Source organism: Pomacea canaliculata, linkage group LG3 (genome assembly GCF_003073045.1).
Source record: "Pomacea canaliculata isolate SZHN2017 linkage group LG3, ASM307304v1, whole genome shotgun sequence".
NCBI lineage: Eukaryota > Metazoa > Mollusca > Gastropoda > Architaenioglossa > Ampullariidae > Pomacea > Pomacea canaliculata.
This window is the reverse complement of record NC_037592.1, coordinates 6,964,369-6,981,268: the sequence shown is the minus strand read 5'-3', so window position 1 is coordinate 6,981,268 and position 16,900 is coordinate 6,964,369. Positions and strand designations below refer to the sequence as shown.

Sequence of the window (16,900 nt, the reverse complement as noted above, 5' to 3'; positions counted from 1 at the left end):
TACTGACTTCGTAGGAAAAAATCTCAAGCTATTTTCTGTCATCCACCTTTGCACAACGTTTACGCACAGTTGAAGCCAACGTTCGAGGTAGGGATCGGCCTCGGAGGCAGAGAGCAAAGTCATCTACATACAACGTCATCTACATATAACGTCATCTACACACGTCATCTACATACAACGTCATCTATATAAAACGTCATCTATATAAAACGAGGCCTCAAACATGGACAGACAGATCTGCGTAGAGTTGTTGATGGCCAGGCCCCAGAGTCTCGACGTGTGATGCGCCGGTCCACATCTTTTTTGTGTGTTTGTTTTATCCAGACTTGATTACTGCAACTCCTTGCTTGCTGGCTGCCCTGTATACCTTCTTCACAAACTCCAGAAAGTACAGAAGTCTGCTGCACGTCTGGTGCTTAGAGCTAGGAAACGGGACCACGCCACCCCCCTTCGTTTTCTACACTGGCTTCCCATCCCTTCTGGCATCCAGTACAAACTGTCCACACTGTCCGTGCTGTGTTTTAATTTCTTTGCTGGCACCTGCCCTGATTATTTCTCTGAACTGCTCCTCCCTTACATCCCAGCTAGACAACTCCGCTCCTCGTCTGATGATCGTCTCCTTACTCTTCCTGTCACCAAAACAACAACATATGGCCACAGGAGTTTTAGTTATTGTGCAGAGAAACAATTAATAGAACTCTCTCCCTTTCCATACCCGCCACCCACTCACTATTGAATCCCCTAAACGTGCACTGAAAAACACCTCTTCCGTAAACATTACTCCTAACAGCCTTTCCCATAATGCTAGTCCTTTTTCCCACCCTTCCTTTTGCAATATCATGTTATTCTCAGCTCTTGTTCTTGTTATTTGGTTCTTTGTGTTTTCTGTATTTGATTTTATTCTTCGTTTAGTACGGTTGTTTATTCTTTTATAGTTCATATGTTATTTTTTTTGTTTTCCTGTCCCTCGTATGCTGTCCAAGTTTCGTTCTTCTTAAGCGATAAGAGCATGCTCCTTAGGAGTGTGAGTATGAGCTTAATAAATTGTGCATTTATTATTGTGTTGAAAAGAGTTGCTGAAAGAATTCTACCCTAAGGGACGCCCATTTCCTGTTCATGAGGATCAGACAGGATAGACCCTACTCGAACCTGAAAGAGGCGGTGCGAAAGAAAATTCTTGATGAAGAGTGGCATACGACCCCGTGAGCAAAGGGAGTGAAGGTCCAACAGAATACCTTGCTTCCGGGTAGTGTTTCTCCAAATCAAAACATCCCTAAAACATAATATTTTCCGACAAAAGTTTCAAAACGGACTAGATGCTCCAGGATGCTGGGACATTTTCTGAAGCCACACTGCAGGTTGGAGAGGAGATTCGAGATGCCAGGTGAGCCGGGCATTCACCATGCGTTCTAGGGTTTTGCATAGGTAACTAGTAAGAGCGACAGGACGGTAAGAGTTGGGATCAGAATGATTCTTGCCAGTTATGGGATGGACACCACGACTGCTTCTCTCCACGAGGGAGCGAAACAGATGGACACCCAAATAAAGTTAAATGTTTAAAAGAAGGAGAGAGACATGTGGAAGATGAGTCAGGAGTTGATAAGAAATGTCTGGGTCCTGAGCAGTCTTTGCACTTCTGAAGGGCCTGTTGCAGTTCAGAGAGAGAGAAGGGTAGATTGTACTTTTCGGAGTTATCGGAATTCAGGCTCTGGACATCAAAAGAAGGACGGGAGTAGGAAAGTTGGATCAAAGGGCCCTCAACGCCCTGTCGGGATATCCCAGCAGAAGGAGGAGACAGACACAGTAAATAGTGATAGTCTTGTCCAGGGTAACCCGGACACCAACAACTTGAAGAGGAGTGGAAAATGTTATCTGGCTAAACAAAAGGTGGGAGCGAATGAGAAGAGCAGTCCCACCTGAAGGGAGGTCAGTCTGAGATCCTGATGTAAGACTCAAAAGCCATTGATGGAAAAGGAGGTTAAGGAGGAAAAGGAGAAGGGTCTCCTGTAGTGCTATAATATCAGGAGAGAAACGGCATTGGAGTTCTTCAAAGTTGTCTCGGATCTCTCGACAGTTCCACTCAGGGATTTTTGACATATCCATCTGTGTGGAAAAGACGCAGAGCGCCTCACATAAGCAGAGGAAGAAGATGAAGAAGGTAGGGGACGGCTTCGATTTTCTGCTGAGTAGTGAGTTTTTCTGGCTAATTTGTTTTTGTTTTTGTGTTACTGTCTGCCTGCGGTGTAGTATTCTTGTTCCTTGTGATTTTTGTGTTGCGTGGTTGCTGCGTGGAGTGTTTCTGACTGGTAAAGGGGATGCTTGGACTGTGATGCTTGTGTGGGTTGACATGCTTGTGTGTTTTGAGATTTTTGTGATTACTGGATGCCACCGCAGCGTGTAGCAGAAGGAGGAGGAGGAGGCATAGCCTGAAGGACTGGGACAGGGCCCTCAGAAGAGACCCATATGTTAATTATGTCCGTCTGGATAGATACAGAGATTGACGGTCGTTTTTGCGACAGATGCCGAGAAGGAAATGGAGCTTGAAGTAGAAGATGCTCCTGAGGAGCCACCCAGATTCCACAACGTACGCGCTGAATGGCTGCCTCTTCCTTCCACTTCGGCAGTCGCTATAGAAGGAGCGACAGGAGACCAGTCACAGTTTGCACATTTGGCGCTCGAAGAACAATCAGCTGCAGCATGGCCTGTTCGCCGCAGATTCATTAACGGCACATTTTTACATTTCTCCAAATAAAAATCCATTCATTTAAGTATTTTTTCTTAAACAGTCAAGCTTCTGAGGCAGAATTTCTCATACAGAAAGTCTTAAAAATAGATCTTCTGTACACATTTTAATCCACTATAGTGGTTGATCATTAACAGCACATGAATCTTTTAAGGCCTGTAAATATTTGATTGGCAAATGAGGAAATGCTAAACAATATGTCAAAAATGAGTGACATAATACAGTTGTCAAGAAATATCTGTATGTACCAAGTTCAAGATGAAGACACCAGACAACTAAAACATATATTGCAACAGTGGTAAGAAAAAATTTCTGGCAATGCTTATGTACAATACAATGAAAATCTAGATTGAAATAAGCGTTACAATCCTGCAGAAGAATAAGAAACACATTTTTATTCAATGAAAAACATGATTCAAGAATATGCTAGATTTTTATTATATTTTAGACAACGTTTACTGATTTCATGAGTACAGCTAAAACAATAAAATTTGGTAAAGGCATTAAAAATGATGTAAACTTGATGAAATAATTATAAAGCTTAAAAACATGCAAATTCTCATGAGAATATTTATAATGGAAAGACCACTTCACTACTTAGATTCAGCTCACAAATTAACAGTCCTTTTGCTTGGATATGCTGCCTCTTTTGATAATATTTTTCCTTTGCTGCTTATTTTAATAACATGACTGCAATTAAGTGTGCATGCCAGCAACACCAGTGAACTGAGAATATAATTGTCTTGTGACCTAAAGAAGCCATTACAAGTGACTAAATGAGGTTAATTCTACTTTTTCCTTTGCTTAACTTTTGCTTAGTTCTTCTGCTGAGATATTCTTTATATGTGAGTGTGTGTACACAAATACATAAAGACTATAAAAAGAAAGGGGCACCCATCTTGTACACCGTCTTCCATTCATACTTCTTGGTCATTAGAGGCCTGCATCAGCAAAAGAATATTTACCATTACTGATGGTATTAAAAAAATTATATTGCATATAAATTTAAAATATTTTGCTCAAGAACCTTTGAAGAATAATAATCCATGATTAAAATCATAAACACTGAAAATGAATACCAGCTTTAATCTGTAATCTCACCTGGTTTTCTGAGAGTGAAAAAAGATGAGTCAACAAAAGTTTGAATTTTCATTTATCATATTTCCTCACCAAGTAAATGACTGGAAAAAGTGTGAACAAATAATATGGCTGGCCCTAAGGCTAAGATTTGCTTGCCTTTAATTTTACAAACATTTGTTTAGTATTTGTACACGTTGGGTAAACTCATTTTTAATTGGAAATAACTAAAACCATATCAACAAAAAGTTAGAGAAAGGAGTGAACATTTGCTGCAAAAGCAGAATAACTCAAAAAGTTCAGAGTATTTGGAGTCTGAAAGAAACTGTACAAATATGCAATTGTATAAGTTGTGCACACTATAAATTACAAAGTCAACACTCAGAATACAGGCCAAGAGAGAAAATTGTTCCCCAGAAAAGATAGTAATAGCTTATAATTATATAACCTCTCTGGAATCAACTGCTGATATCTGGACATAAAAGAACATGTTAAAAGCTAAAATATGCAAAGCATTCATTACTGGACTGTCCATCAGTCTTATATCCCTGTTCTCTGACAAGAAAGTGTTCATGCCTTAGTTTAAAAAATTTCTAGGACTGCTCTAAGAAGTTTATCAACAACTGAAATGACTGTAGAGAGGGCTATACAATAACATTTTATTAAACTGCAACAGCTTCAGTGCAGTTATCTATTTCAACAACAATATCAACAACAACAACAAAAAAAAAAAAGGTTTTGTATTCCATGCTCAAAAGTTATATGGAAAAACAACATTTTTTTTGTAAATATTTACATGCAGCGATCAACTCCTTGAAACAAAATTTTAAAGAATACTTTAAAAATTTGTGGAATGTGTATTATTAGAACCTCTTCATTAAGGCAACAACTGAAATTCCTGTTAAAAAAACAAAGCCCTAACTCAAATTTTGATACAAAGTGTCATCTTGCCATTATTTCAAGTGTCATTCTTTGGATCATTAGATATTAATAAAGTGATAAAGCTACTTATGTCCATGCAGACCTATGTCACTTTTAAACCATGACATCATGAATAATTTTTTTTAGAAGTTATTTGTTTACAAGAAAACAAATAAGTAGAGTAAAAACAGCCTTTTTCTCCACCTCTCCTCCTGCCAACAACTTTTTGTAAACAAGAAAACTTTCAGAAACGATGAAACCCAGCTACATTTTTTAAAACCAAATTGTCAACAAATATTCCACAAGACATAAACTGATCTGGATATGTTGCACTGAAACATTTGAACACCTCTATCAGTGCTGATTATTTCAATTAAATTAAGACTGTGCTCAATTTGTACATCCTGATGCAACAAGCCTCATCTAGTTTCTAATGCTGCTAAAGCTTGAAGTTAACCTAAGTCAAACAAGAAGCAAAGCTCAAAGATTCACTGGTACAGAGTGTCGTCATAAGCTCAACAAAATTTTGATTTTAAAATTTAACGTTACAAAAACTGACCTGAATTTTAAGTGATAATTTTCTTATTCTAATTATCTTTGAATTGCTATCATTGAGTGTTGAAGTCGATGAAAAAGCTTTAAAGATGTGAATGAGACAAGCATACTTTTGTGTGTCACAAGGTCTTGACTTCCTTCCAAACCGCAGGTGAGAATATCAATCTTTAATGGCTTGTTAACAGAATGATGATTTACTAGTACTAAACCCAGACGGAGTCTTGCTTCTTCTCTGTGTATTGTGTATTACATGGCTACTTTTCAGTGTCTAACTGCGAAGTGATTGTAAACGAAGAAAATGGACTGATAATGTTTTGTTTTCTTAAGGCTGAAAATCGTCTTTTTCTTCACAAGCATAAATAATGTGCAGATCATGTTGAAATTTTGAATTTGGTTACCATGCTTTTAAAGCTGTACACAAACTGAATAACAAAATACATTTAACTCATATAGGAGCATGAGCACACATACGCATGCACACTCTCTCATCATGAAAGTTTTGTTAATGCACACACCTTTTAGTGCCCTGGATTGAAAAAAAAAAAAACAAACCTCAAAGATATCAGTCTAGTATAGAGGCACGAGGTTCATCTCTACTACTGATAAAACAAACTACTTCATAGCTGAATCTTTGCAGATATAGTGAACTGGTTAAAAAGTTCACATCCTTTGTGAAAAATGGTGGTCTACAATAGCAAAAGCCAAATAGTACACGCTTTTGGTGGTTACAACATGCAAAACAGTCTCTGTGGCCTTAGAGGAAAAGATAGTTTTCATACAACGTTAAAACAGAATGATGATTTCTCTCAATGGTATGACATCATATAAAGCCAACAAGGAAGAATAAAAACTGGTATTTATGGAAATCTCAATAGAAAAATAAGGAAGAATACCTTTTTGATAAAAGGGCATTGTGATTTGCTTTTTGATGCACCCTGCCAACAAATTAGACACTTTTAAACACTTTCCAGAATGAACTTTATGGGGTTTTACTTATATATGTCTATTATTTAAACATACATAAACATGTGCCTTATTGTAAATAATTTATGAAAAGATTTTGTGGTTGTAATTCTCTACTATTTCTGTGAGGTAAACTAGAAAAGTTATATATAACCACTATCAATGACTTCTGATTACATGATATTGAAAACGAACTGCACAAAGATTATTTTCATCTGCATAAACTCCTTAGGCACTGCATAGACTGCCTTAGAGACTGGAAACTAGTCATCTTTGGTGAAAGATAAACTCATTTTGTCTTAAATAAAATTGAACTTACACTCAATACAAAAGCACAGGACTTAACAAAAAAAGCCATAGAAATCAAGTCTGCTGCCCATAGCATGCTTTGTGATTTTGCAAACAGGTTCTTTAAGATGATAAAAAGCATATGGAAATAAATTTGCAATGATGTATTCTGGAATGGTTTTGTTTTTTAAGAGTTAAAAATGCAATTATAACAAAGATATTTTTATATATTTAAAATATACAAGATATTCTTCAACACTTTGTTGTAAACATTGAACAGAAAACTGCATAAATAGTTGAAACTGGATATCTTAACTGCAGTTTCAGTAAAAATTTTCCTCACAGCCTTAGTGCTAACCCCCCAAAAAATGTGCCACCACCTCCTCCCGTCTCACACACCTTCCAAACTGCATAAAAGAGCAACCGCTCACCTTAATTTGAATACCCTCCCTCCCTCAGCAGGCCATTTCCAATTTAAAAAAGTTCTCATCCAGATAATTTCTGATAAATCATGTATCAAGCCCATTTGTGGAATGTACACAATGATAAAGGAAAAATATTTGACAATATACACACCTCAGAATACTTTTCCATTGTTAGCACGACATTTTACTGGGGAGGTGGGGAAGAAACTTGGTAGCATTTTCAGCAGCTATTACTTTTCTAATTTTGGTAATGTAAAAATCAACAACAACCTTACAATCTTTCTTTCTAGAAGTCATTAACTCTGGCTATCACCTAGAGTTGATAAGACATAAGCTGACTGCCTGCTGCAGGTATCATGGAATCTACTGTGCAATACAGTGAGAGCTCTGTGAGCCCGGGTGGCATATATCAGTCCTTGATTTTAAAATATCCATCATCATTTTTTATTAAAATTATTGGAAATGCCAGTTTGTAATTAACTAATTATTTTGAAGATTAAACCTGACACTTAGCTGCACACACTAACATACCTGTTGGGACATGGCCGAAATAAATCGCTTTACAAATATAGCACACTCAATCTTTGATTTCAAATACATTTGGATCATCACAAACTTGTCAACACCAAAACAGCTGTGCAATTACTTCTTGTCTCCTAAATTTACTAGCAATTGTACATATTGATTATGCAGCGCATATGTGTCTAAGTTTGTCCAAATATAAACAGTTCATGCACCACCCTAAGACAGTTATTATCACCAACTGTTGTGGTTATGCATCTTCAAGTCCTCCACCTAGGCAGACATTCTCAGAGTCTAAACTCTCTTTTAAGTGAAATGAACAGTTTCCAAAAAGGACAACCATCAACCAGTTCATCAAAAATCTTATATGTGAGGTGTGATGACAAAGGCTTGTTCCATAAATGACTGACCCCTGTCAAGACTGCTTGCATGACTTTCAGGATGTTTTCTGACAGGTGCTTACTGTTTCTGACAGTGCACTGTATACTGTTCACAGGAAAATTCATTTGGAAGATCAATCAAAAATAAAGCTGGTGATAATATTCCCTTCTGCCTTGAACAGGTCATTAACTTTGAATATGTGTGTCTTGAAATAACAGTTTAGTAGATCATTTAATCACTGATTTAAAACAACATGAGGAATGAATGCCACATAAAGAAATGATAAAAAGTTAAAATTAGACTTTGCAAAACGAGCTTTTGAATCATTGCACAAGTCATATTTCAAAACTGACGGTTGCCTTTCATAAAACCGAGTGCTGCTCAATTAAATGTGATCACTGGATGCCTTCTAATATTGCTTGATGCCCATGGGTCATTCATGATCTGAAACACTCAGGCCAGAGTATGGGCTTTGCACAGTGTCCTGTCCTCAAAGCACAGCCATGGACTTTCAAGGCTTAAGTGTTCTAAGACAGCGCCAATAATGTTCACAGCTGATGATCAGCTAAGTAATTTAGTTCCTTCTGTTGACACCACATCTACTCCACATTGTCTGAAGGACAGAAACGCTGAAACTTCAGACTGAACGTGCGGATGGTGCGTCCCTCAGCAGGCTGCAGGCTGCATTCCTCAGCTGTATTCTGTCCAGTGCAAACATAGTAATATACTTTCAATAACATCAAATTTAAAAGAAATTCTTGTCTATACTTGAATATACGAAAGTTTATGTATTTAAGACTCTAAATTAGTGTCTTATACTCCAAGACAACAAAGACAAAAAAAAACTTGTTTGCAAAAATGGAAAAGTGACAATCTTCTTGTAAATAAAATGCACAGCATGACTAACCCTACTCACATTATCTAATATGCCCTGTCCTTCTGTGATGCGGAAGTTGTAGATAGTCTGGAAGTTGATTCCAACATTCAGGAGCCATTCCACAATGCTACCCTAAATAAAAAATGACAAGACTAAATTGTTTTTTTTTCCCAAGAACACAGAAGATATTAGATCATAGCAAATATTAAAAATGCAAGAAAAGCGTATGCAATATCCTGTGACAGAAATTGTCCAGGACACCTCTCATTTCTTTCAACACTCTGTGCGTTTCAAAATGTTTCAAAAACTGCCACTACTGACAACCCCCACTTCCCCCAGTAATGAAACAACACTACTTTTCCATTAAAAAATGTATAAAACAGTATTTTCACATAGTGACTAATACATCCTTTGATTCATGCTGTGGCACAGCTCTGTCTTAATTTATGATAAATCAGGTACATATGCATAGACGAGTGGGCATGGGCAGACAAGAGTTCCTTACTCACAGCCTGAGTGAGTGCTGAAACTGTTCTAAAGTTGAACACAATATCTATTATGAACCTCCCTATGCCTGAAAACATTAGCTGTGCCTGGGGAAGAAGACAAAAAGATAAGCCAACTTACAGTTTTAGTCTCATTCTGCTCTAAAGAGGGGTTCTGAACTCCTGGGCATTGACCCGAGGGCTGTGTGTTGCACAGAGTCACTCGATGCTCTCCCCTCATTCTGCAATAATTACACAAAATGCAGGTTGTCACTACAAATTCAAAGCATACAAAATGAAAATCTTCTAACATTTAAAGCTATGAATTGGCTTACAGTTAAGCAGATGCACACACCTGAACTGAAGTGTAATGGGCATGAATCCAAAGAACTGATGAAGCTGAATGAAGTAAGAGCGGTTGAGGCCAGTACAGGGACTGAGGCAGAAACTGTTGGTGACGGTAAAGTTCAATTCTTTGACAACCAGCACAATCTCATCCTCATCAGAAGATGCAGAAGCTGTGAAAAACAAGTTTCTTTGCTATAATATTGTTTATTCTGTTTTCTAACTTGTATTGAAGATCTCTATTGTGAACACATTTACTAAAGTGTTCTGCAGAATGCAAACTGATCATTTCCCAGACTTAGGGTAATTTCCCAAAACTTCGCTGGCATCATTTAAGGTAAACAGCTGTATCTCAGCTACTCTTAGGTAACAAATTATTGTAAAGATTAACAACTCAGCTTACCTTGTCGTTTGTATATGTAGTGGTAAATAGGACCACCTTTACCACCATATGCATTGTAGGGCGGGCCAGGCCTTCCAGAGCCTGCAATGATAACCTGGAAGTGTGGGTTCTCGGTATTCTGAGGTCCCATGTTGAAGGCATTGTGGCTTGAGGTCTCCTGTGTCTGCTATGATATTGGAGCACGTATGTTCATTAAGTGTTTATTATTAACAGACCCTGTTCTGACTTATTTTTTGGTAATTTTCTTCTAAGATGACTATTTATTACTTTTTGATATTACATGCCATTTGGAAAAAAGTCTTTAAACTGTATAGGTCATTACTGCACAAGCATGAAAAGAGACAATAATCTAATGGTGAAAATCCTACAGCAGATGGAATAAGCTCACAGCTTCCAAAACATAAAAACACATTTTTCCTATTATGGCTATTGCATCACAAAGTCCTTACTGATGGCAAAAACTGAAAGGAATAATATATAACCCCCTTCCACCCTACCATGCATATTTTTCAATATTTTTATGTGCCATTTATAAACCACAACATACCATTTCACTGTTTCCATGGTCAACAGAATTTTGGGATGCGAATGGTTGGCCGACTAAGTCTTCGTCCCCACCAGATTCATTTCCATCTGCAAAAAAATGCAAGTATGTTCAATATATTTCATAATATATTTCAAACAACATAGCTCATCTCCATATAATTTATTTTAAAAAATTCTCCACAATGGCACATGATGTATGTTATTATGCAAACAATAAGGTACTTATATCAACCCTTGTTATATCATCAAAGGTACAACCAGCTGGGAGCATAAGTTAATTTAGCATATTCATGAACTTTGGCCTCTCTTTGAAAACGGTGATGATTGTAGGTTCAAGTCTTAAGAATGGAATTCACATGGTTATTAACAGATTTTAGGAGACATTATATCTCTTTGCCCATCCCAGGCATTTGGAAAGAATTTTACATTCAAGCTAACTTTAACATGCTGATAAACATAAAAACAGACCAGCCTTTCATGCAATATATGCAATACTCATGCAGAAATTTTCTTCTGGATTTCTTTTGTGTAAAGAAGCTGCTAGCACATAAGTGACATAAACTGAGCAAAACATAACTACCATGAGTTATAGTGTTATATGACTGCCGATTGCCTAGGGGAATCACTATAGGTTCACCAGATGGCATGTCATATTGTGGTGGAGGGCAGCACTGCAGTTCACAGTGGCCCTTATCACAGACTGGATACGCAGGGAGTCTTTGATTCCCCGAAACAGCAGGATCAATTGATGTCGTTCCTGTACAAACAGCCCAGACTGCAGTTTGCTTTCTTCAATCATTAAGTGAGTTCTATCAAACTACCCACACATGCCAAAATCAATAGTTCAACATTTTAAAATTTATTCACACACTTATCATATTTATCATTGCAAAACAAAAAAGAAAAACGTCTGATAGACAAGCAAGTAACCAAACTGTAAAGAGTCTAAAGATCAAATTTCTACTTTAGGGAGGAAAGAATGGATTGACCTGTGCAGGGAGGTGAGAAGTACATATAGTGATGGCTACCCTAATGGTCATGCTTTGCTGATTGCTTCCCTCTGGCTGAATAGTACCCTTACCTCATTCCTTTTGGTCCAGCCATTCTTTCCTGCCAGAAGGTGAAGGTTCAGCCTTAAAGTAACTATTTTTGTTGCAAATGTACTTCATTTAGCCAAGGGATCATGATGCCAAGCATACAAATTATTTTTGCATCATATTGCTCTATCCCCTCTTTCTACCCTCCCCTCCTCCACTGCTACCCCATTACTCCTTACCGTGTGTAGTTTTGTCTTCTGATTTTTTTGAAGTTGTTGTAGAACTAATGGTTGAGTGGGTAGATGAATGAGTAGATGCCGATGTTGAACTACTATTCTGATGTGAAAGAGACGAGTGGCCAATATCCTGCACACTAGTATTGGTAACACTAGTAGTTGAACCTGTTGTTGATTGATCTCTGAAAAGTGATGACAAATTGTTATGGGTACGCTTTCATCCTTTCAACATCAGAGATTTTGAAATATTTTGAAAGAAATTTGAATGCTGGCAATCTTAGAAAGTACTCTCCTCTAGTTTTAATAAATTAAACCCATTCTTGAGACATTTTTGGCTTTTTTTTTTTAGTTCAGACAAACACTCTCATTAAAAAACATGATATTTAATAATAGTCTTCCTGATGGCCGTAATGGATTATCATTTTACTATAATTCACTGTGATATGAGACCTCCATAACACTTTCTAGGGAACAATAAATGATTGATTTAAGAAACTGTGACCCACTGGGTAGGAGTCCGTGTTACATATTCTGCTGGAGTAGCTAGCAATGCATGTGGGTGGCTTGTCTGTTTGTGTCGCTCCAATATGTAGAGTGTTGTAATTGCCACCAGGCTGAAAACAGACAAACATATGAGATTTATGTACCAATGTGGATGTGGAAGCATATATGTCTGAGTGTATGCACATACATATTTACGAAGAACTAAGAAGCTTAAATGGGCAAGGTCAGGGTTAACATTTGGAAGGAGGACGGGGTGTTAAACCACACAAAGCTGAGGGTTAAAAACATTTTCACACTGGAGTATGATGGGGGAGCTAGACAATTTTTTGGTTCAAAAATCAGTTTGAGGAAGGCAGGTGAACCTCTCCTTGGCTGTCATTGATAGCAGTGGGTACACAAATCTATAGCACAACACATCTTTAATGTTGAGGCGCATGCACACACACAGCAGGTACATTTGTTAGTTCTGTTCAAGAGTGATATTAAAGTTGGTGTGAAGGACTTGGCAAAAGAACTCTTCAATGTTTCCATCTATGGCCAGACAGTAACATTTGGAAATAGAGATAAAGTGGGAGAGGGGGGTCTGTGATAACGCAGAAAGCTTGTAACCTCACAGCCCTAGTGTATTCGGTCATTTAGTGGTCTCTGTGGAAAGCAAATGATTTTGCTGAAAATCTCGACCACTCTTATCAAGCAAGCCTTATCTTTGATGGATATCTGTATATATACATATTCTTTTCACACACACACACACACAAAAACCAACTAAAATGCAGAAGTGAATTTTGCTTATCTTTTGACTACTGGTCACTATGGCTTACTCTCACTCACCAAAATGCCATGATCAGAATGAGAATAATGATGGTGATCTGAATGAAGCGGTTGCCGCACATGGCAGGAACAAGAGAACTGCTGCTACCACTGCTGCTGCGTTGGTGGTGATGGCGGTGGCTGTGTTTGTTGCTCTTTCCACATCTGTCACTGCTGCTGCTTCTGTTTGCTTGTTGTTTTGGTGGTCCAGTAGCATTACTACTACTAGCATAAAGACGAGAACAATATTTTACCCACTCTTGGCTTTTACTAACAGTACAACAATTCATAGTAAGAGGACACACCCCCCCAACACACACAACAACAAAACATTAAAATATAAAAAGTCAATTTAAATTCCTTAGATCGAGAAACTTTGAATGGTAAACAATATTAATGCCTCTCACATATTCACATGCTCAAAACAATAAGAACACTTTTTGAGTGAAAAAGGGGGCAAAAATTTCTTCACACAGAATAACACAATTATTTATTTATTGAAAAGATTCCATAACAAAGTTTCTTTACACACAATAACATGATTATTTAAATGTTAATTTTTTTTTAAAATGACTAGACACACCTCAAGGTGCTGATACTAGAGATGGATTTGGTGCTGATAGTGGATTTAATGCTGTCATATCGCCGTAGTTTGCTAAGTTTTTTATTCATCTTTTCCAGTTCATCAATTCTCACTTCTAAATTGTCAGTCAGCTTACACAGCTCCTTCACTGCCCCCACATTCTCCATAAAAATGCGATCCTTTAAGAAAAACATTAAAAGGAAAAGTATAATTATATCATACTTAAAATGCTAAGCTAAAGAGAAGGTGAAATTTCTGGTATGGATATGCACATTTGTTTGTGTAGATATGAGCAAAAGAGCATTGATATACTTTTTATTTCATACATTGGTTGGCTAAATGCTCAGGAGAGAAGGAGGTGAGATGTTTAATACAAAGAAAAATGCAACACAGAGCAAATTACAACATACTGTAGACTCAGTAATACAGTAAAAAAAAGCTTAGCACATATACAGTGTAAGCATTCCAGATTTTTATGGAAATAATGCACACAGTAATTGATGATATAGTGTTTCAGCAAAAAACTTCTTGAGAGGAGTTATAATTTAAGTTGAATAGTAAAAAAAGGAAAGACAAAAATTAACATATATATCTGTTGTGCCTATGTAGCATGCACACTCACTTTATTTACAACCAGGAAGTTTTCAAGTGTGCGACCATTTGGCAGATGGATATCACCAGTGGACTTCACGGCATCTGGTAGGACATCAAGGATCTCTTGAGCTATGACACCTGAATCTCCACGATCATCCAGTGGTATCCCAGCATGCACTGCATAGTCTTCACTGTAGTCATACCGGTAGAAACGCAATTTCTGAACATTCTCAAGCTGGTCTTTGGAATCAATCTGCAAAAGATCGAGACCAGATCTTCTGGTTAATGAAGTTACAAAAATATTTCAGTTGGAAACAAGATCCTTATCAGAAAAAAAAATATCTTAAGTTTAATATAAGCTCTTTACGCCACTTTAAATCAATCAGACCAGTCTGTTTTATTCTTTTTAAATTATAATTGTTTTTACTGCAGCAAATATTCTCAACTTAAATAAAATCAGTTTTATTTACTGTCTCATACAAAAGAATTTGTTTCGGTAAATAATTCCTCTTTTTATTTTGTCTGATGACTTAAGACCCTCACTTCCTGCAGGTTCTCTTTTGCACGCATGTCTGATGGCTGAAGCAGATGTCCTGTCAATCGCATGTTGCCATGGACAGTGAGTGATTCTTCTGGATGGTCTGTATTAATGCCAACACGTCCCACATGGTAAACTGACTCGCCTGTGTGGCCCTTTTGCCACAACACATCCATCTCACTGTCAAACTGACCAGGGTTGGATGCCTGGTTCATGAAACCACAAAGACTTGCTATTGCATCACACACACGAATACTAATTTGTAACAAAAGCATGTAATTTGAACTTATAAAACACAATAGTTAAGCAGAAGATAAAAGGTGTATTTATGAAAAATCTCATATAGCTAGTTAACGTATATTTGCTCCAAGAGCCGTGACAACACATTCATAAATGCAGATGAATACACTTGTATCATGAGTGACCACTAGTGAACTAAAAACTCATTTCTCACTCTAACAATTGGAAAATCAGTTCTTACTCTGACAATTATTCTTTCAGAGGATGAAGCACAGATGAGATATGACTGTTGGCCGGAGTGTGCATGCAGCGCAACAACAAGCCGAAAATAGCGCTGGTCAGGGTTAGGCTTGCCCTTCTTACGCATGTTGTTGGACGTTGTTTCGCTGAAATGCAGACGCCCAACCGTGAACTTTACCACTTGCTCTGGACTGAGGTCCACTCTGTATGGAAAAAAATTGTTCAGTCTTCAGTAAATCAGAAGAACATTTTAAGTGCGGTAGCCATTTTAAAACTACTAACAGTGAAAATGCAGCCAGCAGTGCAAAGATAAAAATCTTTGTATATTCATTTTAGTATTTAGTATCAATTATGCACATCAGCTGTTTTCTGCGGTCATTGCAAAAATCTAACTACTTAAACAGATCTTAAAGGGATGTAATTTTCAAATTATTGTTATCCTGTGGTAAAAGCATACATAAAGAATATATAGCAAGCATTTAAATTAACATTTCAATGTTAAAGAAAAGTTAACAATTTTCAGGTATAATTAAGATGAATGATAAACAAAACATGATGCTGCAAACAGATGATATGCTGTAGAAAAACGGACAAGCATAAAAGATTCATGATATCAGATCACATTACTCATGTACTTGCATCTTTCAAATTTTCTTGTTAGTTGTTGAAATATTCTAAGGTATGGTTTTCTTATTTTTTAGTTTTTTTTAAAAAAAATTTGACTTTTGATATTAGCCTCAAAAAATAAAACAAAACAATAATCTTTTGCCTTGTTCAGAATGTGCTGTTTAGCCTATTTTTACTTTTTAATTTAACGTTTTCAGACATACCTCTCAAATAGCATCAAATGTGGTTTTGATGACAAGCCTGTAATTAAAATAAAATACTTGTGAAGCCACTGCACTTAGTTGAAAAAGAAAGTCTTACCTGACTGGATAAAAAGGCCTTTTACTCCTGTCAGATTGTGACTGTTCAATTTTAATAACCTGAGTAGGGGATTCCATCTGTAACAAAGAACAACATGAAAACTTTCTCTCACACACATTTGTTTGGTCAGAAAAAATAGAATAATAAAGACCTTTTCATAATGTTCATGTAATATATTTTGAAAACCTTGAAATGCAGCACTAATTTACCTTGACACCATAAAAATGCACGAAGAAGTCCTCAATTTTCTTGATGCCATCAGGCGTGCGCACATATTTCGAATGGCCTTGGAGACCTATATGAACTGTCACTTGGAAGTGGTTTTTTTTCTGACAAACAAATGCTTCATCAGGGATAGAATAGTTAAAGCCCTTGTCAGCATCCACTCGATAAGTAGGAGAAGGTCTGAAAGAGTAAAGACAATGAATGACATGCTGTTGGATACCTGTTGACACAACAATTAAAAAACAATTACTAGTCACAGTGAAATGTACGTGACACATGAAGTACCTTTTAAAAATGTCAGTGACTTTTAAAATTCTAATACAATGATTGCCATCTGGATCAGACATAAAGCCTAAGATGAGATACAGGGAAAGATAGGCTGATCCAACCCTTTAAAGACTTAAATATAATACTTGAAAAAATATAAGTAAATTT

The 16,900-nt window shown here is 36.9% G+C and overlaps 1 protein-coding gene across 4 annotated transcripts in view; it reads right to left on the bottom strand.

Moving 5' to 3' along the window:
- Positions 1-5,157: 5,157 nt before the first annotated feature.
- LOC112559242 (myelin regulatory factor-like) overlaps positions 5,158-16,900 on the bottom strand; it is a 51,593-nt gene continuing 39,850 nt past the window's right edge. For 3 of the 4 annotated variants that reach the window (XM_025230316.1, XM_025230318.1, XM_025230320.1), the window contains 16 exons: positions 16,450-16,645; positions 16,241-16,317; positions 15,315-15,516; positions 14,839-15,039; positions 14,324-14,548; positions 13,702-13,880; positions 13,140-13,343; positions 12,311-12,418; positions 11,808-11,986; positions 11,112-11,288; positions 10,533-10,618; positions 9,986-10,151; positions 9,593-9,755; positions 9,380-9,479; positions 8,792-8,884; positions 5,158-8,576 (listed from right to left, as the gene is read on the bottom strand). In XM_025230316.1, coding sequence (XP_025086101.1) covers positions 8,475-8,576; positions 8,792-8,884; positions 9,380-9,479; positions 9,593-9,755; positions 9,986-10,151; positions 10,533-10,618; positions 11,112-11,288; positions 11,808-11,986; positions 12,311-12,418; positions 13,140-13,343; positions 13,702-13,880; positions 14,324-14,548; positions 14,839-15,039; positions 15,315-15,516; positions 16,241-16,317; positions 16,450-16,645 — 2,458 coding nt within the window. In that variant the 3' untranslated portion in view covers positions 5,158-8,474. The remainder of the gene's footprint in view (positions 8,577-8,791; positions 8,885-9,379; positions 9,480-9,592; positions 9,756-9,985; positions 10,152-10,532; positions 10,619-11,111; positions 11,289-11,807; positions 11,987-12,310; positions 12,419-13,139; positions 13,344-13,701; positions 13,881-14,323; positions 14,549-14,838; positions 15,040-15,314; positions 15,517-16,240; positions 16,318-16,449; positions 16,646-16,900) is intronic. The other variant, XM_025230317.1, reaches the window with a different exon arrangement.